Below are 25,241 nucleotides of genomic sequence, written 5' to 3' on the forward strand. Positions count from 1 at the left end.
GCCATTTGCCTGTGATTGCACAAATCCGTGGTCTCAATTATAGCGTAGGGATTCACAAACAGGTACCAATTCACCACGCAGCACATTCCACGCAGGTTGTGCGATCCGCCAAAGGCAACTGGAAGTGTGCTAGCAATCGTTACGTGCATTCATTCATCCTCCAGGCGCGATGTTCTTCCGCTCAGAAAATAGAAACCGCTGAAAGGGGTACCCTCATCATCCTGTAATCTGCTTTGTCCACCATGGATTGCCAGAACCCAAAGTGCCAAGTTTCTGGGCGAGCAAGGCTCCCAGATTTAAGGGGAAATAACTCCAGCCAAATTTGTACACCCAATTTCATCAAACGTTTCAAATTCATCGAAATTCGTCCAAATTCTTCTCAAAATTCAGTTGTGTTTGCAAGAAATTCATCGAAATTCGACTGAAATTCATTGGATTTGTACACCGAAATTCACCGTGACTTCCGAGGGGTTGACCACTCAGCTCAGGAGTGTACACAGGAATACTGATTACCAGTGATTACCTACAAACATACTGAAAAAACTCCATAATTTTGGCCAGTTAAGAGCATATTGGCCTAGTCTCTTAAGAAAAACCAAAATCCGATAAAAACGGCGAAACTAGCCAGTTTTGGTGTGTGCACCAATGATTACCGGACGAAGTGTACATACGATTACCAGAGTGGGTAACCCCTTGGTGACTTCCCCTTGCCCAGATTCTGGTCACCTTCCTCACTGCCCAGCCCAGGAGTAGGGCACCCATTGGCCTTTCCGTAGCAAATGAGTCATGCATGCTCCACTAGCGTGGGAGAAGGCCAGAGTCGCGGGATGGTTTGGGGACCTCGAGACCAGGCGACATTTGTGCCCAGAAACTGGGTGGGGCGGCTTTCCGCGCCCTGGAAAGAGGGGCCGGCGCTTAAGGCGACTAGTTTCTGGTCACCCCGTTTCTCAGAGTGTAGTCTAAACTTCAAGGCACTGTTTCTGACATTTCAAGCGCAGAGACTGTTTATTTGTGAGCGCTCCGGTGGGCACTGAACGAAATCGAGGGCAGGCGACCCACATTCCTAGTTTTCCCCAGCTAATGCTTCTCTCAGCGTGCCCTCTCCGGGAAAGACCACGAAGTCATTGCGGGGGAAGGGCCCAAGCTGTCGCTTTCTGTTTGACAAAGCAGAGTGTTCCCAAGTTTCACTGAATGAACGACTCACGATCAGGCGCTAATCAGAAGTTTATATTTTGGTCGAAATAGGCTTTGCTACTCAAATGTTCGTAAGGATTATTTTATCACCCTAATTTGGGTAGGGAAGGTTTTATCATCCAAATATTGGCCAGGAATGAAGGTTGCGTCTGTAACACCGAACATCACCCAAATTTGGGTGAGGAGACTTCTTACCATGCACAAATATTGGTCAATGCCCGGGTGGAAGGAACTGAAGTTCGAATTATATCTGGGAAGTGCAACTTAACTATTTGTTACACTGTCCGCTACATACTTTCTGGTAATAAAAAAAACTTAAGTTTAACTATTTTTAACATGAACCATAATTTAGGTATACAAAAGCCGCCCTTGCCCCAAAATTTAAGCCATGATCACGAGTCTTTCGTTCGAAGTTTTCTCATTGCTTCTCAAATACTATCCTCGGCGACCGTGGTGCATTGTTCCACCTGTTTACAGCTCCGAGCAGGTAAGTGACGCCGTTTATAAGAATGTCTACATTCGCCAGAGACGACAGGTGTAAAAAGTGGGGGTGGGTGTACGCGGGAAAACCGCTGACACAAAATACAGATGTACAATTTCAAACCGAGGAGCCTCTTCTTCGCCGTACAATAATTGCTCACTCTGGAAACTGAGGAGTGTAAAAGGATGATTTTTTTAATCGTCTTTCTGACAAGCATGCTAATAGAGTACCCTCATTTTTGACGACGAATGGGCATTAACCCTATATAACAGGCGCATTAGAATGTCCATTTTATTTCCACTTCTTTTTGCTGCATGCACTGAGAATCCAAACGCTATGAGTATAGCGTCAATTGTTGCAATGCAAAAGCATTGCACATGAAGTGCAATGCCTCCCCATTCCCATGCATTAGCATAGGGCATTTTCGGGACGCATTGCACGTAAGGAGCAATATGGCTACTCTGCAAACCTAACTGTCTACTAAGTACACACTTACAATTGCATGCTTGCAAGTACACACTTACAAACGCATGCTTGGCCAAGTACACACTTACAAATGCATGCTTGCAAGTACACACTTACAAACGCATGCTTGACGCCGTATAACTCCATGCGTCAAGCATGCGTTTGTAAGTGTGTACTTGCAAGCATGCATTTGTAAGTGTGTACGTGGCCAAGTATGCGTTTGTAAGTGTGTACTTGCAAGCATGCATTTGTAAGTGTGTACTTAGTAGACAGTTAGGTTTGTAGTGTATGGCATTGCACGTATGGTGCGATATCTCAGCTGCATTGCACCATACGTGCTTTACTCATAGCGTTTGGAATCTCAGTGTGCCCGTCAAGTAGATGAAAATTGACCTCAATCGTAAACCCTCATGTTGACTCTTCAGTTTCAAGTGTGCGCTTCGCTCTTTGTCTGAAAGTACTCGAAGTTCTCCGCGGAGCTCCTCCCCTTCTTTGAGACAACTCCAGGTCGCCTTTGCCGCTATGCAGTGCCGTGGCGCCGTGGCCGTGAACCCACCTCTCCTCCCGCACGCCGGGTAGGGCCCTCACTTTTGGTGGAGGGCGAGACGAGAGCTCTCGAGGGCGACACCGAGAGCGGCTCTTTGCCTCGCGATACTTCTTCCACATTCTTCTCCCGCCCCGCCTCACAGTGGGCCAGAAGACAGGCGCCGGCGGCCAAAAGTCTAGATGCGTTTTGAGCTCCAGAGTCGCTAAACAGGACTCGAACCGAGCGTGTGACCCCACCATTGCGTTCCTCGTTCAGAGAGCAATCCTTTGGTAGGGTCACACTGGTAAAACTAAAGCGTAACTCTATGCTTGAGTCAAGCATAAAGTTACGCTTGAAGACGTTACGCTTGAAATCAAGCATAGGCTAGAAATTCCCCCATGCATTTAGATAGGGGGAATGTTGGCAGATGAGCCTGTTACGCTTGATTTCAAGCGTAACCAGATTGCGCTTGAAAACAGTGGGTAATACTACGCTTTAGTTTTACCAGTGCACTCGTTCGGTTCGAGTCAAATTTAGCGACCGGAGCTCAAAACACATTCGGGACTTTGACCGCCTCCACCGGTCTTCTGGCCCACTGTGCCCAGCCTGCTGCGCAGACGCACCCAGCTGAAATTCCCAGGCCGATTTTCCGGTTGGTTTAGTAATATTTTCCGGCCAGAAGGCCTGCAATAAACTGTTATTTTTAGGGGTGAGGGGCAAGTCGCGGAGCTTATAAATGATTATGAATGTGGCCATCAGTGTCACATACTCGGCGGCACTGACGGGCTATCAATTTGAATGGAGAAGAACTATCAGGGCTCATCTAATTTGAAACGATGGCCTGTTTACTAATGCACGGCCCCATCGGCTGCCAGCGTGGGCTCGGGTGGGCCGCGGCCGGGGAGGAGGGGGGGGGGGGACCAGAGCGGAGCAGCGCGGAGCCCCTGCAACGGTGAGCATAGGCCGGCCCGCAGTGCACCGGCGGCCACCACATTGCCTACCCGGCGACTCGCAGGCGTCCAGCGAGACCGTGCGCCCACACTGCGAAATTTTTGGTTGACGCCTCTTCTTTCAAGGCTTCCCTTACCAAAATGTCATCGAACCTGTTGAGAATACAACTGTTACGCCCTCGGAATGAGTGTGGGAGCCCTGATGAAATTGTCATCAGTTTGGGATGACATCGTTTGAAAGAGATGAAAATGTCATCCTCAAAAGTGGCAAATTTTTCCAGTGCCTCTACAAACTGAAGTGTGTACTCAGTATGCATCTACAGATGCATACTTGCAAGTACACACCTACAGATGCGTACTCAGCTGAGTACACATCTACAGATGCATACTCAGCTGAGTACACATCTACAGATGCATACTTGGCTGAGTACACACCTACAGATGCATACCTAACCTCTCCAAGTATGCATCTGCAGATGTGTACTCAGCTGAGTATGCATCTGTAGATGTGTACTCAGCTGAGTATGCATCTGTAGATGTGTACTCAGCTAAGTATGCATCTGCAGGTGTGTACTTGCAAGTATGCATCTGTAGATGCATACTGAGTACACACTTCAGTTTGTAGAGTGCACCTGACTGACGTCAGCTGTGCTGTAACTAAAAGTGGGAACGTGGAATTTCAGCCGAAGTAAGGACGCACTAGGAATGCTGTAATTTTGTTTGAAGGTGTGCAAATCTAGGTTGGAAAATTTGTCAAATCTTGGAAGGAACAACAGTGTGTCACCGTTGCCAAACTTTCTTGGCACCTTCATGGTTCGGAAAATGTCCTTAAGACCGAGACCCATCACATTTAAAGGGAATCGATTCCTCGGAAAGCGAAACTTTGTGAGAAGTTTCTCTTGAATGATAAGAGAGCCCGGCAGACCCAGCGGCGTGACCGAAGTCGGAGAGTACCGCCAAACTCCTCCACTTGCAGTGAACGTGCCGCTGCACAGTGGGCCAGAAGACCGGTGGAGGCGGCCAAAACTCTAGAGTTTTGAGCTCGAGAGTCGCTAAATGGGTCTCGAACCGGACGTGTGACCCCACCGATGGATTGCTCTCCGAACGAGGACTCCAGTGGCGGGGTCACACGTTCGGTTCGAGTCCTGTTCAGTGCCCCCGAAGCTCAAAACGCGTCAAGAATTTTGGCCGCCTCCTCCGGTCCTCTGGCTCACTGTGCTCTGCGAGCTGTGGAACTTGACAAAGCCTCAGAATGCGAAGGAAGCTTATCCACGCCACTGTCGAAAAACGATTCGCCATCATCGCACAATTTCGTTTTTTCTCCCTTTCTCTGTGAAGCACCTCGGGACGTGGCCTGACGGCACAGACCGGCGGCGTGCGCTGTCGCGGCGCACCGTCGCGCCTGTCGCTCTGTTTTCTTCTCTTTTCCACCTTCGCTTACGCAAGTTGTTTTTCCTCTCTTTCCCGCCGCTCGCTTATACAGGTTGTTTCTCCGTCGCTCTGCGAGGAATAGAGCGCACAGTGGGCCAGAAGACCGGTGGAGGCGGCCAAAACTCTTGACGCGTGTTGAGCTCCAGAGTCGCCAAACAGGGCTCGAACCGAACGTGTGACCCCACCAATGGAATCCTTGTTCGGAGAGCAATCCATTGGTAGGGTCACACGTTTGGTTCGAGTCCTGTTTGGCGTCTCTGGAGCTCAAAACGCGTCTAGAGTTTTGGCCGCCTCCACCGGTCTCCTGGCCCACTGTGGAGCGAGGAGAGGGCATGACGGCTGCCGAAGTCGTGCCGTTTGCCGGAATCGTCGCGCAAAGCAAACACCGCGACGGCATATAGAAGAGTCTTGGCGGCACGGTTCGCCGTCGTGACGCTGAGAACCGAGGCGTCTGACGCCGGCTGCAGCGGAATTGCATCTTTTGGCCCGAACGGGGCAGGGGCTTGGCCTGGGGGCACACTGGAGGAGTGGCGACAGTGATGAAAAGAGAGCGAAAAGAAAGTGGGCAACTGCGACGTCGGGTATCTGGTAGCAGCCGTCAGTTCGATAATAATAAATAGCAAAAGTCACCGAGGGGGAAATTCCCGCCCAGTAAGATGGATCGTTTTACACTGTTACCGGAGGAATGTGACTTCGTATTCATTCGTTGTTTTTGTCACATTCGTTTGAATGTTCGATTCACGCTCAAACAAAAGCATAGCTTCGGTACAAACCGCATCAACTATATATTTCGTTATACGAAGAAAGAGTTCGTAAACTATGAAGTATGTTCTTTGCAAGCGTATGAACGTTCAAAATATTTTGTAATGACAACTACTTTCCTTGTATGACATAATATAGTTTGTGAGGTGGTTTTTTTAGTGAGTGTGGACAGCCTTCTCGCTCGAAAATTCTGATATCAGTCAGAGGAAATAAATGTGGGTGCATTGTGAAATCCAACATTGCCAGCGTGTATTTACTTCAGTCGGCTTCTGCTCCACCAAACCTTACCGTCCCTTTGCCGGATTCCGACGCGTGGGTCGCCCGGGTCACGTCGCCGCGCCTCGCGACTTTCGTCTCCATAATCAGTTGCTAACCCAATTGCGGCGCCGGGCCGAGACCGAACCGCGCTTTGGCCGCCCTCTCGCACTTGTTCGGGGCGCCCATGAGTGCGAGAGAGACGCAGCTAGGAGTGGCGGGCGTAATCGTGGCCGACCCTCGCGAGTAACCCAATGAGTCCTCCGGGCCTCCTTGCGCCGCTTGCGCCGCCTGTGGAGTCCTGCATGGAGTTTTAACAAGCAGCCCGCCCCGGGTAGGAATGCGTCATTCCCCCACCCCTTCGTCCGGCGGGGCGAAAATCCCCGGGGCAAAAAAGCAGGGCGTCCGTGATGCAGGCAAAAAGCTCGGCCCTAAACGCCGCTAAATAACGTAGGCAAAAACAGCACCCCATTTCGGCCCGGCCACGCCCCGCCACGCCCCGCCACGCCCCGCCACGCCCCGCCACGCCCCGCCACGCCCCGCCACGCCCCGCCACGCCCCGCCACGCCCCGCGCCCCTGCGCCACTGACAGGATTACCGGGCAAGCAAGGCAGAAACACGGCGGCCAAGTCGGGGCGCCGAGACGTCCACCTCGCGTGCGGCCACGTGGCCACGTCCCGCACGGCAGATGACCACGGCCTCTGGGCGGCCGCCCTCTGGATAATCACAGCCTCTGGATGACCACGGCCTCTCCTCTGGATGATCATGGCCTCTGGCTGGATGATCACAGCCTCGGCATATGGACGGCCCCTCTACTCTTGGTGATCACAGCCATTGGGTGGTCACTCCATATGGATGGCCAAGGCGTCTGAATGATCACCATCATGATCACCCTCTGGATGATCACCCTCACCCTCTGGATGATCACCATCATGATCACCCTCTTGATGATCACCCTCACCCTCTGGATGATCACCATCATGATCACCCTCTGGATGATCACCTTCTGGATGATCACCCTCTGGATGATCAGGGCGACTGGGATGATCACTGCTTCTGGATGATCATGACATCTGGATTGCCACAGCCTCTGGATGTTCACGGCATCTGGATGATCACACCCTCTGCAACGCCCCGACATCTGGATGTCCACGGCGCCTGGATGTCCACGGCGCCTGGATGGCCACGGCCTCTGGACGGCCACCGGGCGCGTCTTGTACCTCCGCAGGGCGCCGACAGGGGGCGCCACCACACTCCGGGATGAGCTGCTGGCGGCGGCACGGTCGGGCACGGCGCGCTGCCCGTGAAAAACTCGATAGCGCCAATTCGTCGTATTTTCGTCTCCTGCGGGAGACGAAAGATAGGCGGCTTGGAGGCGCAAGGAAGGCGAATTGGAGACGACAAAGAGGCGAAATGGCGACGGGAAGAAGACGAGACGCTCGTCTCCGCCTCGTCGTCGGCACGACGCCGTTCTGTCAGCGATTCGTCGCCGTTTCCTCTCTTAAATACGTCTTTCAGCGACGACATGGAGACGAAAGGGAGACGAAAACAAAATGGATGCTGAGAAAAATGAACCACGGAGTAAGCCGGTGGTGGGCGTCGAACCACGCAACTGTGGGTTAGAGAGCGAGGGCGGAACCGTTCGGCCAGAACTATTCCGCACGTCCCGAAGAGCGGTGCCGGAATGTCATCAATAGGAGACAATTAAACATCAATGCAGCATGACTTTCCAAGAAGTAAGTCTGGTATCCTTTTAACGACGTACAATCCGTTGCTGACATGTACTCACTAAATACATACTTAGAGACAGTCGCATAGTCGCATATCAAGAGAAGTCAACGTCAAAGTCTACACTGTAATGGAAAGCAATGTGCGAACTCCTGAACTAACGGTGTCACTCTTCAAGACTGGCGGAATCGTTCTGGCCAAGCGGTTCCGCCCTCGCTCTCCAACCCACAGTTGCGAGGTTCGACGCCCACCACCGGCTTACACCGTGCTTCATTTTTCTCAGCATCCATTTTGTTTTCGTCTCCCTTTCGTCTCCATGTCGTCGCTGAAAGACGTATTTAAGAGAGGAAACGGCGACGAATCGCTGACAGAACGGCGTCGTGCCGACGACGAGGCGGAGACGAGCGTCTCGTCTTCTTCCCGTCGCCATTTCGCCTCTTTGTCGTCTCCAATTCGCCTTCCTTGCGCCTCCAAGCCGCCTATCTTTCGTCTCCCGCAGGAGACGAAAATACGACGAATTGGCGCTATCGAGTTTTACACGGGTGGCGGTGCCCCAATTTGTCTGTACCACGCCCAGCCAGCCCAGCTCGCCTTGGCCCGGCCTAACCCCAGCCGCGCCGAGCCTGGCCGGCGGGCCCTGCCGCCTTGCCGCGTCCCCGTTTACAGCTGCCTGGCTGCGCCCGTGCGCCTCCAGCCTCGCCTCGCCACCCACTTCCGGAAGGGCTTCTTTCCCGCAGCCCCCGGCGCGATCCGGTCCCGGACGATTAAACTCCGCTCGCTCGGATATTACGGTATGCACTCGGGGCCTACAACAAACAAGACGCCGAGTGCTATCCGTGCGAGGCGGGGCACACGTCGGCCGAGAAAAGGTGGGGGGAGGTTGGCGGGGTGGAGGCCTGGTGTCTGCTCTCCCTGGCCGGGGGTGGCGGGGCGGGGCGGCCGGGAGGCGAGCTGAGGGCACCGCGTCCCACCTAGATTCCCAGTGGCGGGGCGGGGCGGGGTGCACGCGCGGGGTGTAGTTGCGTGGGGACACCGTCAACAACAGAAACAGCATCCCCTCGCTGCGGGGTCCCCTCCAGTCCCCTTCCCTCCTTCCGGATCCGCCGCTGCAGCCACCGCTGCAGCAGCATGCCCTTATTGATTCGGAGACTTTGGCAGCTGAGCGCGCTGGGAGCTGGTCGGCCGCCCCACCCTCGCGGCACCCCGCGCCTTGCCCGCCGTGCCCGCCTTGCCGCGCCACCCTCCAGGCGGGGAGGGGGAGGTGCACCAGGCAGCCCAGCCCCGCCAGCCCAGCGAGGCAGGCCAGGCCGCCTCAGTGTGCCGCAGCCAGGGCCGCCGACCGGAGCCTCTGCGACTGGGCAGCGCGGCGCGCCGTGCGTGGTGCGGTGGGCCGAGGAGGGGCAGCAGCAGCAGGGGTTGGGCTGGGTGGCGATGCCGAGCAGGCTGGCCGACGGCGCCGACGGCATGGGCCCTGGGCCGTGCCCCCCGCGCCCAGCGCGCCGCGCGTCCCGTGCGCCCAGCGCCCCGCGCCACGCGACGCCAGGACCCCCCGCGGCCTCTGTGGCCGGCCGTCGGCATGCCTAGGACCGCGACGTGCGCGACGTCCGCGTGCCGTGCCCGCTGACCGCTCCCCGCTTCCGTCCCCCCGCCCCCGGCGGCCCCAGGCGGCCCCCAGGCCCCGCGCCCTGGCGTCTGCTCGCCGGTGACCCGCCCTCGGCATCGTGGACGCCGCCTCGCGGGGGGCGGCCGGCCCCGCCGCCGCCGCCTCCGCGGCACCCCGGGGGGGCCCGCCAGCCCCGCCGCGCCGAGGGGGCGGCACCGGTGGCGCCTACCCGCCCCCGACTCCACCACGGCGAGGTCCACCGCCGACGCCGCCGCCCCGGACCGTGTCCACGCTCCAGTCCGCCAAGGTGTGCGCCGACTACTACCGGCCGCCGCCAGACCCCACGCCGTCGTACCTGGACCCGTACCGGCACCTGCAGCAGCAGGGCCAGCAGAAGGACCAGCAGTACGAGCAGCATGACTACCCCCAGCAGTACCAGCAAGGCTACCAAGGCCACCAGGATGGCCTCACCGAACAGCAGCAGGCCTACATGTATTCCCACCACCAGCAGCAACAGCAGCACCACCACCAGCAGCAACAGCACCACCAGCAACAGCAGCAGCACCACCAACAGCAGCAGCAAATGCACAAGCAACAGCAACAGCAGCTGCAGAACCAGCAAGTGCAGCAGCAGCAGTACCAGCAGCAGCAAGTGCTGCGGCAGGCGCACGCCCAGGCGCAACACGCGTACCGCCAGGTGCAGGTGCAGGACTACTACAACGCGCAGGCCGCGGCCGCGGCGGCGGGCTCCGGCGCCTCGGTGCAGGGCCAGCAGACGTACCCTCCCGGGCCGCGGCCCGGCGGCAGCAGACCTCCGTCCGAAACCCCCACCGCACAGACTCTTCCCAAGGCGGCGGGCCGCAGGCCGTACGGCACGGCGGGCCCCAGCGCCGGCCCCGCCGCCACCACGCAGCAGCAGCTGCAGCAGCACCAGCAGGCCCTGGGCGCCATCCTGGACCGGCGGCGCCGCCACAAGACGGTGCACTTCGGGGAGGGGCTGGCGGCCGCGCAGGCCCAGCTGCGCCAGCAGCAACTGATGCACGCGCAGCGGCGGCGCCAGCAGGAGAAGAACCCCCGCGCCGTCAACCAGCTGTTCAACTTCATCGAGAACGTGCTGAGCTCGTGGGCCGCGGAGGAGGCCGAGGCCAAGCAGGGCAACTACTGCCACCGCAAGCGCGGACCTCAGTCAGAGGCAAGTAGGCGAAGGGCCAGCATGGCGGGCCCAGCACGGCAGCGCGCGGAGTGCACGCTGACTCAACAGTGTGCATGGAACACAGAAAACAAAAGGGCACTGTGTTCCTAACAGTGTGTCAGGCATGCTGTCTGTTCGCAGGATAGTGTGAGGCATGCTCACTGTTCGTAGTAATGTGTCAGGCATGCTCACTGTTCGCAGTTGTGTGTCTGGCATACTGTTCACAGAAGTGTGTAGGCAAGCTTACTGTGCGCAGGAGTATGTCATTCATGCTCATTGTTCGCAGGAGTGTGCCTGGCATACTGTTCACAGAAGTGTATCAGACATGATCACTGTTCGCAGGCGTGTGCCGGGGCCGGGCATACTGCTCACAAAAGTGTCTGAGGCACACTCACTGTTCGCAGGAGTGGGCCAGGCATACTCACTGTTCACAGGACTGTGACTGATCCGGACTGCATGTTGCCAGGCACACTGGTGGGAACAGTTGCATGCCTGGCACACAGACACAGCGCGCATGCAAGCACGCTCCGTGTGGAGTGTGTCATGCACCCAGTTTGTAGAGTGGGCCACTTTCGATTCCATGCCCCCCCCCTTTTCCTCTCCCACAAACTTTTGCCCGCTTCTGCCCTACAACCCGAGGACACGCGCGGAATCACACGCTAACACACACACACACACACACTCACACGCTCGGAAATCTTAATTAAGAAATCCAGTCAAAACACAATTGCATGCTAAACAGCGGCGCCGTCCGCCGTTTTCTAAAATGCATGCCACTTCTGAGGGGCGCTTTTCCCACTCGCCAACAGTGCAGCCATTTGCGCACGCCCCCTCGCAATGGACGCCCGGTTTGCTGAGGGATGTCCAGAGGGTGTGGCGCCGCGCGAGAGGAGAAAAAATGGACCGCATGGTTTATGGAAAACCCCCACCCCGTCGGTTGGCGTGCTAGGTCTGAATGCTCTACATTGCTTTGGCCCCAAGGCTGTGTGTCGTGAGCGGAGGGAGGGGGGAGGGAGAGGGAAAGGGGGGGGGGGGTGAGAAAAAAGAGCGTGTGAAGCTCCGGGCAGGCTCCTCCGGCCAAGACCAACAAAGCCTTGCCGGTAATGGGCCGAGACGGCACGGCCGGCGCCAAATAACTCGCGATATTGACCTGCAGACTGATTCCGAGAGTCGTTTCCGTCGCTCTGTCTCTCTCGCACCCATACGGCGCGCCCCATGAGTGCGAGAGAGACAGAGCGACGACTCTCGGAATCGGTCCGCGGGAAGGGCCCAGTCAGTCCGAGGGCGGCCGAGGGCAAGGGCTGCGAAACATGGCTTTGCTCTCCAGAATTTGCCTCCCTGAGACACACGACCCGGCAGTGTCAGACCCGGCCCCGGGCGTGGCGTGGCGGGGCGTGGCGGGCAAGGGCGGGGCGGGGTGTGGCGGGGCGGAGTGGGGTGGGGTGGTCGTAAGGAAGGGGGAGATTCTTGACGACACAGCCGACCCCTTCCCTCGTCGACCCAGTGCGGTTTTGGCGCGGCCCCGCTGTGTGTGTTTGTGTGTGTGAGAGAGAGGGAGAGAGCCTGTGTGTGTGTGGGTGTGGGTGTGGGTGTGGGTGGACGGACCCTCCAAACCCGTCCGCGTGGATCAAGGATGATAAGGGCTTTGCATTAAGCCCGTCTGAGCAGTGCAAACGTCTTGCCCCAACGAATCCACGACGTCGCGACCCAAATGTCAAGTGCGTGGTGCGGTGCACTGTGAGGGGAAAAAAGGAGAACGTGCCATTTGGAGCGCTTATGCGACTGGGTTGCTGGGGACTGCACTTCCCTTACTGAAGTTTTTTTTTACGGGGAATGGGAGGGGAAGGGGTTTCCACTGCTGCACTGTGGGTTAGAAGACCAGTGGAGGCGCCAACATTCAAGTCGCGTTTTGAGCTCCAGAGTCGCTCAATGGCACTCGAACCAAACGTGACCCCACCGATGGATTGCTCTCCGAATGGGGAATCCATTGGTAGGGTCTTACGTTTAGTTCGAGTCCTGTTAAGCGACTCAGGAGCTAAAAAATGAGTCCAGAGTTTTGGCCGCCTCCACCGGTCTTCTGACCCACTGTGTTGCGGCCAATCGTCGTCGGGACCAAACACAACTGGCGGCGCTGTGCGGTAAAGCGTTGTTGTTCGTGCGCGGCAAAGTGCCCTTCGCCTGTAATGGTGATTAGTGAGTGTGCCGGGTACACTGTCGGAAACGATTCGTGGGCATTAGCATCTTTGTTTGTTTACCCTCGTCGGAAGCAGACCGTGACACATGGCCGGGGAGTTTTACACCCCTTGGGAGCACTGTTTTACGATCTTTTGAATTGCACAAATTGGACGCAAAATAATGGGGGAGTACGCAGCGAATGCAGGCCTATTTTGCAGCACAGCTTGTTCGATACTTGACAACCCCAGATCAATTTTTGTGTATTTTTTCGGGGAAAGGAAAATTTCAGCACTTAAATGCAGAGCCAGAAAGTTCATGCAATTTATTACATTTTCCTCCAGACTTTTGAGAGGGCACAGTTGTTGGCTCACTTCGCTCACAGCATTGGCACACCAAATTTTTCTGCATTTTTAGGGGAAAGGAAAATTTTAGCACTTCAATGCAGAGCCAGAAAGTTCATGCAATTTATTAGATTTTCCCCCAGGCTTTTGAGAGGGCACAGTTGTTGGCTCACTTCGCTCACAGCATTGGCACACCAAGCTGGCGCAGTGCCAAATGCAATCTTGAAATGTGGCGCCGCGTTTCGCGCAGTGTACCTGTGCCGTGATTCGGAGTGCTTGTCCGCGCCACGCGATGCCTCGACACGCCAGGCCCTGCCGCGCCCCGCCACGCCACGCCCCGACACGCCCCTCTTGGGGTGCGGCCGTGCGGCGCCCCGCACCAGAAACGGAAAATGAAACAAATTTCCCTTTTCTTTCTGTCCCTTTTTCACTTCCGTCGTCGTCCTGGGTGCACCAAGGCGGAAGGTGTGCCTTGCCGACTCGGCACCCTGGGCTTGGGCCGGGCCGGCTCGGCTGGTCTGGTCCTTTCGTGATGCAGAGGCGATTTTTCAACTTCCGTCTACCCCCACCCCCTCCCCCTCGCGTCCCAACCCAACCCACGCGCGAAATCACGTCCCCGAGCCGTGTCGAGCCGCTCCCCGCCGCGCAGCGACAGCAAGGCGGCGAATAATATTCGCTACAATGATGAAAAATGCAAGGAGAAAAGACTCAGACCCCGAAAAAGTTTTCCCTGAAATTCTCTCCAGTCATTGCTTTTAAAATTGTTTGATTCATGAGCGAATTCTCAAACTTAATTGTTTGCGTTGTAACACTTAATGCAAGTCTGTTTCAACTTGGGGAACTGTCTCACCCCGAATTTTAGCGTTTTCATCCCAATTTTGAAATTTTGAATCCCTGTTAACTTGCAAAATTCTTTGTCGTTTGACCCACCATATGGCTGTAGTGTGTTCGCTTGTTGCTTTCCTGCCGATGGCGATGAGAATATAGAACGGCAAAAAGAGGCCGACAAGTGCGGCATTAATTTTTAGTGACCCCTCGCCCCGTCCTCGATGCCCGCGCGGCAGCATAAGGCTATAAAAACACGACAGGTTCGCCACCTGCATGCCTTCGGGGAAATAGGGCGATAAAAAAGTTGTAGCGCCAGAGTCCAGAATCCCCAGTTGACTGCGGGATCGCTCTGCAGCGCTGGAGAGGCTTCCCGGAAATCCAATGCGCTGTGTACACTGCAAGAAAAAGTGTGGATAGTACAACAAAAGTACAACAAAAAACTGTATAATAAAAGTACAACAGGGATTGCACTCCAAATTGAAAGGCGGTAATATTTCCACCCTTTTGTGGCGGTACTTTTTTTAAAGGCGGGCTCCAGATTTTACCGCCTTTGGGAAGGCGGTATAGTTTTACTGCCACAAAGAGGTGGTTCAACATCAGGCCAGGAGAAAAATTAGTTTGAGGTACTTGAATAGCGGTATGAAGTTACCGCCAATTAAGAGAAGGAATTTTCATTACCGCTAATAAATATTACCGCCAATGGAGGAGACCATTTTGTACTGTCAATACGGGGAAGTGTGGCCATATATGTATAACACCGCTCTAAACCATAATGTTGTACCACATTGCAAGCAAGAATTATAATTACCGCTTATTGTAAGCAGTAAATTTTGTTTCCGTTTTTTAACTTAGATTCCTTAGCAGAGCCGCTAACATTCAGCTTCCTGAAGTCAGATGTACTCACATTAATCACTGTGGCACTGCTTCTTTGATGAAATTAGCAGAAATGTTGAGTTAACTCATAAAGCTTGTACTCAAACATGTAGGATTGTACACTGTTAAACTGGGCCCAGAGCACAGGAGCTCAGACCACAGACTGTGTTGATGAACTTCTATAAACTTTTTACAGTTTATCCACTTCACTCGCAGTTTCACAGTTGCTTCCATGGTAAAGAACAATCCTCGCCCACACTCGACCCGGTTGGTGCGAGACGTCATTGCCCAAAACTAGAAGAAACTGAATAATATTGATATGCATGCGCAGTCACAGGCGTCCATTTTCTTTCTGCAACTTGTTTTGTTAACGCGACGAGTGACTGCGAATATCTGATATTGTTATGGGCAGTTACGGGTCGGCTGTACGCACGACATAGGCAGTATTCGCAGTTAGAGGCCTACAAAAACAAAAGCAGAACTAACCTGAAAATCATAGACAAAGGGCCGCTGTCGGTTCGCGTTTTTGTCCAATATCCATAAATATAAACAAGTTTCCTCTGGTTTTGTGAGATGGCGACCTTTTGCCAACTGTGTCGTGCGTGGGCGAAGATTGTTTGCTATCATCCAAGCTACAGTGAAAGTGCGTGTAAAATGAGAAAACCGTCAAAACTTCATAAGTTTAACACATCTGTGCTCTACCAAGCCCAGTTTACCAGTGCAGAAAGCTTCAAGATTTGATGCTGTCTGTTTTGGGTGACTCAACCTGTTTGCCATATTTATCTTCTGAGCAGCAGTTTCACTGCTATGCACTCAATCATGATTCATGTGAGTACATCTGACCTCAAGAAAACTGAATGACAGCGGCTATGCTGCAAGTATGGACCTCTTAGTTTATGAGCGTCACAACTGTCGTTTCTCCTAAGAGTCCCCTGTGGGCCTGACAACCTACACCCGTAATTAGAAAAGTTTTCTATTGATTTTGTGTGCAATCATAATCTAGTAATTTATCCAATCTGCCATGAATCCACACATTACCTAGGATAAATTAACAATTTTGGATTCAGCGAGACATTTAAATCTGACCACAATGGTACAGTGCAGGCGGTAAATCAAACAACTGCCTTTTGATGAGCGGTATTTATGGCTTGTGTTTGGCGGTAATTTAGGTACTCCCTCTGACTGGCGGTACTGATTCAATGTTTTAATAACTGATGGAATAGTTGTGGCGGTAAATGAAAGTACCGCCTTTGATTGGTGGTAATGATGGCATGTATAAGGCGGTAATTTCAATACCGCCTTTTTTGATACATTTGTACCGCCTTTCAATTTGGAGTGTGCGTGAAGTACAACGAGGATTGTACAAACCACAACGAGGTCTGGACCGCCCAGCACTCGTCATGCCGGTTCCATTGTACTTTGTACAACAATTGTTGTACTTAAAAAGTACAACAAATTCCTGAAAAAAAAAATTGCCAGAAATTTATGTACTTTTGTTGTGGTTATTTCTTGCAGTGTATGCTTGTGGACCGTGTTTTGAGGTGGAAAGATGTGTTGCTGAGGTAGAAGTGGCGGTGTTATTCAGTCTCATATTTCATTCTGGCATTCATTCTTTTTTCTGGCATTGACGAACATGTACGAACTGTAACGATCAGGCTTCAGGTGCAATCACTGAAACGATTCCTAATGATTCCAGTTCCGCTTTGCAGGGCTTTATCGCCCCTGTCTCTCTCGGCCTCTCGGCCACCATGAGTCGGTAATAAACTGGATTGGGATCTGTTGAACTGGCCTGAGAGATACATCTGTGCAGTACTGAATATGTCGCTCCACAAAAGCTTTCAATTTGATGGCAAGTTTCTGCGACATCCGTGATTATGGAGTCACTCGCGAAGCAGGAATATTTTTGCAATATGTTCCCTTCGGCGTCACTGTGCCGCGCTCTCTGGTCTATCGATAAAAAAACAACCACCAAATCATCCCCCACTGCGATACTCCGCTGTCGGGAATGCAATATCGGCATTCTGCTTTATACAGGTGTCGGTTGTTTCACGTCCACCCACTTCTCGTGGCTTCACAGCGTCAAAAATTATTCGTGACAAAGAATCCCGTTTGAATAGCGGTCCTTTCTATTCGATTTTCATCCTACGAAGTCTTTCACCGGACACTCAGTGACTCTCAATGGGGGCCTCTTACACGCTAAAAAACCTTACGAAGTATTTTGAGCATATGTAAGGTACAAACTAATTAGTTTGTAATGCGAAGAAATAGTTCGCAAAACTACAAAGTCATTTCTTTGTTAGCTTACGTATGCTCAGAATACTTTGTTATAACAAGCTTCTTTTCTCTTCGTAAGGCCAAACAAGCTAGGGCCCGCCCTTCCGTCGAACCGAGTTGCCAGCTCCGCTTCGCTGCGCCGGCAACTCGGTTCGACAGGGGGCCGGCCCAGCTTGGCCTGCCGGCGGCCTTTTCTCGGGCCTTCGGCCCTCGCATCAGACCCAACTTGGCCAGTCGAAGGCCCGGGCCTTCGGCCCGCTCGCATCACACACCCCGTGAGCGGGTAAAGCCCAGTTATCGATGTACCATCGTGACTTAGGCCCGCCCTTCTATTCACAATATGCAATAGTCCTTACACTTTTTACTCCAACTGTCCTTAGAATATGCCCATTACATTTGTCTCTTCGCCCTCATTCCGAAAATACCCATATTTGCCATGCTACTGCAACTCCTTGCAATAGAGGCACAGCAGGAGCGCAAAACGAGTCCGTCGCACTTTTCCCCATAACTCATGAAGCCAGGCTCCTGGACCCCCCTTCCGACCCCTCGTTGAAGAGGTCTTGCCAAGACCTATCCAAAACTTAAGTAAAAATTTTCAGTCGGTCGACCCCCTTTTTTCAAGATCCTGATTAGACTTATAGACGAAGTCGGGCTCCTGGACCCCCTTTCCGAGCCCTCGTTGAAAAGGTCTTGCTGAGACCAATCGAAATCTGCAATATTTTTTTTTAGTCGGTCGACCCCCTTTTTTGAAGATCCTGATCTGGCCAACTCGTAAAAGCGGCCGATGGGGTCGGGACCAGGTCCATTCATCTTGTCTCGTCGCCCCGATTCCAAAAATACCCCTATGTGCCCTGCTAGCACCAATAATGGCGGAAATCCCCCTCCCGCTCATGTAAACCATGATGCACCTGCAGCAGCCCTTGTGCGACCCGGACGGGATTTGCACCACCATTTTATTTGTTTGGACGGTACTCCTGAAGTACCCTCCAAATCTGGTTACTCTAGCTCAACTCCTTCCTTGTACACAGACGCCAACAACAACAACAACAACTACAACAACAACAACAACACACAGACACAAAGGCAAATGCATAGGCCCTCCCCCTATTTTTTGAATAGAAGGGCGGGCCAAAAAGGGTGTAAGGTTTTCAGAGTGTAGTTCACCAGACTTTCTTGAAAAGAGCATTGGTACTAGGATTCAAGTTCAAATAATGTTCAAGCTCCACACGTCCAAATGTAAGGGTTTACTTTGCTTTCCATCAAGTAGTGCGAAGTTCTCCAAGTTGGTTTGACCGCGCGTTTTCTTTGTAGTTATACAGAAGACGCTTTCGTGGCCTTTTTTGAGGGGGGGAGGGGGGTGCATAAAACGACTCTTTCCAGTGTGCACGACTGCTCGTGCTCGTTAGCTCTCAGCAAGGTGCGCCGCGTCTTGACTGCCTCGCCGGTTCGCTCCTGCCGCGCGGCTTGGCACGGCACGGCTCCAATCACATCCCGCAAGTTGAGAGCGACTCGGCTGGCGCTCCGCACGCCTCGCGCACTGTGCCGCCGCCGCACAGTGGGCCAGAAGACCGGTGGAGGCGGCCAAAACTCTAGACACGGTTTGAGCTCCAGAGTCGCTAAATAGGGCTCGAACCGAACGTGTGACCCCGCCAACAGATTCTCCGTTCGGAGAGCAATCCATTGGTGGGGTCACACGTTCGGTTCGAGTCCTGTTTAGCGACTCTGGAGCTCAAAACGCGTCTAGAGTTTTGGCCGCCTCCACCGGTCTTCTGGCCCATTGTGCGGCCGCCGTGCCACGCCGAGACGGCGGTCTGGAATAGCTCCAGGAAGCGTCGCCCCCGACGTGTCCGGGCACGCCAGGTTGTTGTGAGAGTTGGAAACTCACAGGGATGCGCACTCGCACTGCGGGAGTTAGCAACGGCACGCACAGTGAATGTGGTTTTTTTTTTGTGCGTAGCTGTTACACAAAATTGAGCGAGTGCGCTTGAAATGCACGAATTAAATGTACGTACTAAGTTGCGCTGCGGTTCGTGCGTTATAAACTGTATGCTTAATTTCCTGCAATGGCACGCTACACGATCATTTAAGTGTGGGGGATGTGCACTTCCAGATTTAGACCTGCATTTTCTTCTTTTGGTCTCGGGTTAGTTGCGTGACCCAGAACTACCGGGATGGTAGGTGGGGCCTTGTCATGCCCAGAGCTCCAGGCCTGCGACCGGCCAGTAGACTGATTCCGCGAATCGCTTTCGTCGCTCTGTCTCTCTCGCACCTACAGGGAACGTGACGTGAGTGCGAGAGAGACAGAGCGACGGAAACGACTCTCAGTCTGCTGTTTCGACTCTCCGCGCCGACGTGCGCAGATGTGGGCCAGCGAGTGCCACGCACACTCCACGCTGAGCTCCACCGGACGAGGCCAGACTTCGTAGCGGGGGCTTGCCAAGGAGGGAAAACGGACGCTGGGGAAGACACACGGGGAAATGGCCTTGGGGTTTGATAACAAGACTTCTTGAGGAACACGCGCGCCACTAGTTTAGAACTAACTTGGGCTATGCGCTCCGAGGATAATCTTTGAGTTTAGTATCATCACCTGCGGATCGAATGAAGTTTCAGTATCGATCGATGGTCAATATATCCCGCAGGCTTGCAGACATGCACTCATGACAAGTTATCTTAGGCCTAGGCTGTACAAACAAAAGAAGCTTCTTATAACAAAGCATGTTGAGCAGACATAAGCTTTACAAGGAAGAAACAGTTCATAATGTTCGAACTAATTCTTCGTGTAACAAACTAAATAGTTGCTCTAAATCTTGCCTTGACGCTAGCCACCAATTGCAGCTTACGGCCATAAGTGCCCGACCCCCCTGACCTCGCGGGAGGGAATCTCACATCCCCCCGCCCCCTCCCTGTGGCCCCGCCGCAAAGCCCCGGGGGGCCTTTTGCCTATCATGGTAATGTGAGCGCGTTCAGCCCCCGGGGCCGCGTCGGGGGCTTTCAGACAGGCGTCCGATGCGTGAGGCGCGTGAAGCGCGTGAAGCAGGTGCTCCTGTGGGAGCGGCGGTGGGTTGCTCGCACGCACGTCTGGCATTCCCCCTGCAGACTGAGAGTCGTTTTCGTCGCTCTGTCTCTCTCTCACCTATACGGGGCGCCCGCGAGTGCGAGAGAGACAGAGCGACGAAAACGACTCTCAGTCTGCTGTTGCTGTTTCGACCCTCCGCGCCCGGCGTTATTTGCTTCTTTGCGTACGCCCCGCGCGTCAAGACCATATTGCAGCCCGTTACCGTCGCATGCGTGAGCGCGCCCATTGGGTTCAAACTCAGCCGTGTGCATGACCGAACGACCTTGGAGCCGTAATACACTCCCAAACGGCTCGCGGGGCAATACATGTGAACAAAACGGTGTTTTGCTACGAAGTATATTTTGGGTACCACCTAAATTGCTATTTCAAATGAAATGGCCTTTACTGGTAGAACCGAAGCGTACTTTGGTTCCTTTCTTCAAGCGAAGTGGCTGCTAGGCTCGGCTTTAAGCGCAGTTCTCCGTCCCGCTCCTCTTCAGCCCAAGGGTTAGTTGGGTAAGAAAAGAACAGGGCAAGAAAAATGCACCCTTCTGGTATCTTGGCTGTTTGAGCCATCCCTGGACCTGTCATTGCTACTGGCAATTAAAACTTGACTGCTAACCCTCTTGTCAATTGGATGTGGAGGCGTCTACAGTAGACCAGGAGGTGTACTTTCCATACCCCGTACTTTTCCTCCCCAATTTGCCGCGACCATTTCGAACAAAGAGGCAAATTTGTAATATTTTATAAATGTATTGTGTTGTAAGGGCAACAACACTGTATCACCCAAATCGTACTATCACCCAAATTTGAGCATGGTTTCCTCGAATACTGTTTGGGCATATGGGTAGCTAATACTCCATTTATCACCCATAACTGGGAATCATATCATCACCCCAATATGATCCTCGCCCAAATTTGGGTGATGAAGTAAACCTCGCCCGAAATTGGGTGCTGATCAAGACTTCTTCATTCTTAGTGTACTTTCAGTGTAGACATCTTGGTAGACATTCAAACTTGAAGCTTGACACTTGTGTCAACTGTCAGCTCTCGTCCCACCCTTTTTGAGTTTCTGGAAAAGCGGCAGCGACTGGTGGCGCGAAGTGGGGTGTGAAAGTGAACCGGATGTCGTGGCGACGGCCGCACCGGAAACGGGAGGGCCAAACAGCCTCGCAGTGACAGCGGCGCCACGCAATGCGGCGCGGCACGATCCCTCTTTCCAGTTGAGATTTGGTTGTTTGTTTTGTTGTTGTTTTTCTTGACACTGGAGAAGTTCCATGGCCAACAACAACAACCTCGTTATGTCGGGGGGCGGCAACGGCCTAGGAACCGCGTGAAGCCATGCGCGAGTGAGGCGCAGGGGTTACTTATTTTGCTTCGATTGTAAGATCTAGCCCGTTGATTGCAAAACGCTTTGCACAGATCAAAAGTGCACAAAATTTGGGGTGCATTAGGCCTAAAAGACTGCCCGATACTTCCAATTCAACCGAACACAAGGGCGGAATCATTTACAGCAACATAGCGCATTCGAGTTTTTTCCTAAATGTGATGATTTCTCGTGTTTTTTTGGTGTTTTCACTGCACCTCAATATCAGGTAAGAGGGGGGAGGGGGTTGAGAAGATCAATCAGCCTAATGCACCCTAAATTTCAAGCCCTTTCCATCGGTGCAAAGCGTTTTGAAAAACACAGTCTAGTTTTCATAATCTCGAACAAGTGCGCAACCTCTGCACTGACGGCGCGAGCATCGCTTCACGCTCTTTCAAGACCTTTGCCACCCCCTGGTTATGTCTTGTATGTACCCCAACTTAAGACGGGGCGCTATAATGTACAGTGGTCGGACGAGATGTTAAGCCGAGAACCTTGCACCATTCTGATGGAATTTTGCTGTAGATCGTGTTTGTTCGCTCTTAATAAACTTCTCTCTGATGAGATGATCGTAACGCAAAAACGAAAAAGCCGTGATATTGCTAACTGACCGCGAAGAACTAGTTCTTCTTTTAGAGAAGAATGAAGTTTCCAACTTCTTTTACAGAAAAATACTTATCATGCTTCACCTCAACAAATACACTGATAAAATGTTCCACGCTCTTCCATGTCGCAAGTACGATTCACCGCACCCGTTTGGGTGCACTCTGTGGCAGCATTCACCGTGTGGCGCCGCCAGGGCGCTGCGGAAACAGATTCAATCGGTCGAAGCGAGGAAAGGGGAGGGAGGCTGAGGGTGCTCATCAATTGCGGACAGGTAGAGGCGGACAATGGGGCAGCACGGCAGGGCAAGGCACGACAGGGTCCACGGCAAGGCAGGGCGTAGCACGCCACGGCACGGCAGGGCAGGGCCCAAGGCAAGGCACGGCAGGGCATAGCAGCATGGCCACTCGGCCCTGCGGTGCGGGCCTCCTCTCGAGGCCGAGGCCTGTTGTTTCGCGGCCTCTCTGCCCGTCGCCTCTGCGCACCCCTTTATGCTTGGTCTATCGGAGAGCCGTGCAGTGCCACCGTGCACCTGTCAAAGGGACGGACTACCCAGAGTGAATTTTCTTTCACTCCTTTTTTTTTGTGTCGGTGACGGCGGTGGCGGTGGAGGGAGGCTGGAGGCCGTTTCCAAAGGCTGCTCTCGCAGCTCTGTCTCTCTCGCGCCTATGTGTGCGGTGTTTCGTGTGGAGACGAGAGAGAGAGAGAGAGAGAGAGAGAGAGAGGGAGAGAGAGAGAGCGATGAAAGCAGTGTTCGAAATCAGCCCCGAGGGCGCGGCTACCCAACCGTTCCCTAGGCCCCTTTGCTGCCGCCCCGTCCGCCCGGGCCTTTTCAGCCAGCGACCCTTGTGTTGCCTTGAGGACCCTCTCTCCCTGATTCCGTGTTGGTGGTGTGCATTTCGGCTACCCTGCGCGACAGAATAACGAGATGAATGCGACGACAGGCCGGCAGCAGACTGATTCCGTTCACTCTTAATGTTGTACAGTGAAGATTCTCCATACTATGGTGAAAATGTTCCATATGGTGGTGCAGCTGCCTTCGTGACATACCATTGAGAATTCACTGTACCTTATAGATATTTTGACGAATTTCGTTGGTATTATGGAGAAAATCTCCTCCATAACGTCATGTTGGTGCAGCCTTTCACCCTAAGACATTCACAGTGTTGACTGATTTTCGTCTCTCTGTCTCTCTCGCACTCACGGGTCGTCCTCAGGTGCGAGAATAGCGGAGCGACGAAAACGGCTCCCGAAATCAGTCTGCAGAACTTCGGGTTTTGGACCCTTGCCCCTGAACTTCCAGCTTGTCAAGCTCCATGTCCGTTTGGCCGTTTCGGTCAAATTTATGTGGGGAATAAATGAAAGCAAAGAAGATTAGAAGTGGGTTTCGCAATAGCTTTCCCCTTCTTCTCTGTATTGAAGGAGGCTGACATACTGACTCAGACATCGCATTCTGAGTGTTGATGCTGAACTGCTACTCACACTCAAAATATTTGTCCATATCTGTTGCCATATTTGGGCTTAAGTTACATAAGTTATGGACATTACTATTTCGATCGATACTGTATTTTCTTGAAGAACACTTCATCGCTTGTGATTTGTTAAAGAACGACAAACGGAGAAGGCTTCATCAAACCAATGGATGAGCTAAACGAAGTCATACTCGAGAGTGTGATACATCGTAGGAATCGCAAAAACTACAGTTATTTGGTTAACACCAAATTTTCCCTTGAAGTCTTCCAAAATGAATGCCAGTGCGCTGTCAGAAAAGCGCTTTCCTAGAGCCTTAAAAATTGCTCGTGTTTCTGTTGTGAGATCGTCGGTTGTTGATGTTTGATGTCGTCGATGTTTGTGGACCGCCACATCCCTGTTCTCATTGTGCCTCTCTCCTTCTGCCGCAGATCTCCGACGACGACCGCATGTCCCTGACCACGGCCGTCTCCGACGACGACGACGGCGAGAGCGCGCACAACTCGCCGTACCGCGCCAAGCAGACGGGCACGGCGGCGGCCTCCTTCAACTGCACGGGGGCCGTGCGGAAAGCGGGGTAAGTGGAGTGCAGACGTGGCTCCTGAAATATTCACGCACCAATCACTTATCTCAGCCACCCCCTCCGAAATCTGTCTGCGATACGGCCGAGCAGCGTCCGGCCGGGCAGTTAGCTGCAAATGCTCTTGGGAAAATGGGGCTGGGACACAGTGGGTCAGAAGCCGGTGGAGGCGGCCAAAACTCTAAACGCGTTTTGAGCTCCAGAGTCGCTGGGACTCGAACCGAACGTGTGACCCCACCAATGGATTGCTCTCCGAACGAGGAATCCATTGGTGGGGTCACACGTTCGGATCGAGTCCCATTTAGCGACTCTGGAGCTCAAAACGCGTCTAGAGTTTTGGCCGCCTCCACCGGTCTTCTGGTCCACTGTGTGGGAGGAGAACCAAGCTTAGGAACCATGGCCTCCACGGGAGATCAGAATGCACCCTGGAAAATATGTATCCTATTTTTTAAATTTTTCTCAACAATAATAGTGACGCGAAAAGTCAATACGTGGCTGAAAAGGGTTAGTCTACAAACTCGTTCTTCGAGAGGTGAAAAAGATGAAATCTACGCAAAAGTATTTAATAGGGGAGCAAGTTTATTTTTTATTGGCAGGCAGTCCTTGGTAATACGAACACGTCAATTTTCTCCGTACCTAAAATGCCAACCGTGTAGACAGTTTTAGTAACTGGGAAGATGAGGAAAAGGTCACTGCGTCCCAACCTGTGGTGCCAGGAAGAGTTAGGGAAATCAAAGAGTACTGGACTTCCTTTCATTTCAAAGAAACTAAACTTTTCATGCAAATTTTCGCACTGGAATTTCGCCTTTTAAATTTTGCGGAAGAAAAGTTGAGAGGCTCGCTGACATTCCTGCGAGCATGGGCGGGGCGCGAGAGAAGTACATTTACATTGTGTCAGATGCGTCGCCGTTTTCCATTAATCACGTTACAGTGGCGCTGATGACGGCCTGTTCGGAGAGGAGTGCGGACGCCCATTCCCACTTGTCGTCGCTCTGTCTCTCTCGCACGCCCACGGAACGCCCCGTGAGTGCGAGAGAGACGACGAGAGCGCCGCGCACCGCTCCCGGAATCGGCCTCCAGGGTGACACG

At 53.2% G+C, this 25,241-nt stretch overlaps 1 protein-coding gene across 12 annotated transcripts in view; it reads left to right on the forward strand.

Moving 5' to 3' along the window:
* The window catches only part of LOC117643234 (protein still life, isoforms C/SIF type 2), a 98,594-nt gene that overhangs the window by 47,149 nt on the left and 26,204 nt on the right, over positions 1-25,241 (forward strand). For 11 of the 12 annotated variants that reach the window (XM_034381971.1, XM_034381970.1, XM_034381973.1 and 8 more), the window contains one exon: positions 24,004-24,149. In XM_034381971.1, the coding sequence (XP_034237862.1) occupies positions 24,004-24,149 (146 nt within the window). Of the gene's footprint in view, positions 1-10,390; positions 10,588-24,003; positions 24,150-25,241 lie in introns of those variants that run through there. The other variant, XM_034381980.1, reaches the window with a different exon arrangement.

Source organism: Thrips palmi, unplaced genomic scaffold (assembly GCF_012932325.1).
Source record: "Thrips palmi isolate BJ-2018 unplaced genomic scaffold, TpBJ-2018v1 HiC_scaffold_17, whole genome shotgun sequence".
Classification (NCBI taxonomy): Eukaryota; Metazoa; Arthropoda; class Insecta; order Thysanoptera; family Thripidae; genus Thrips; species Thrips palmi.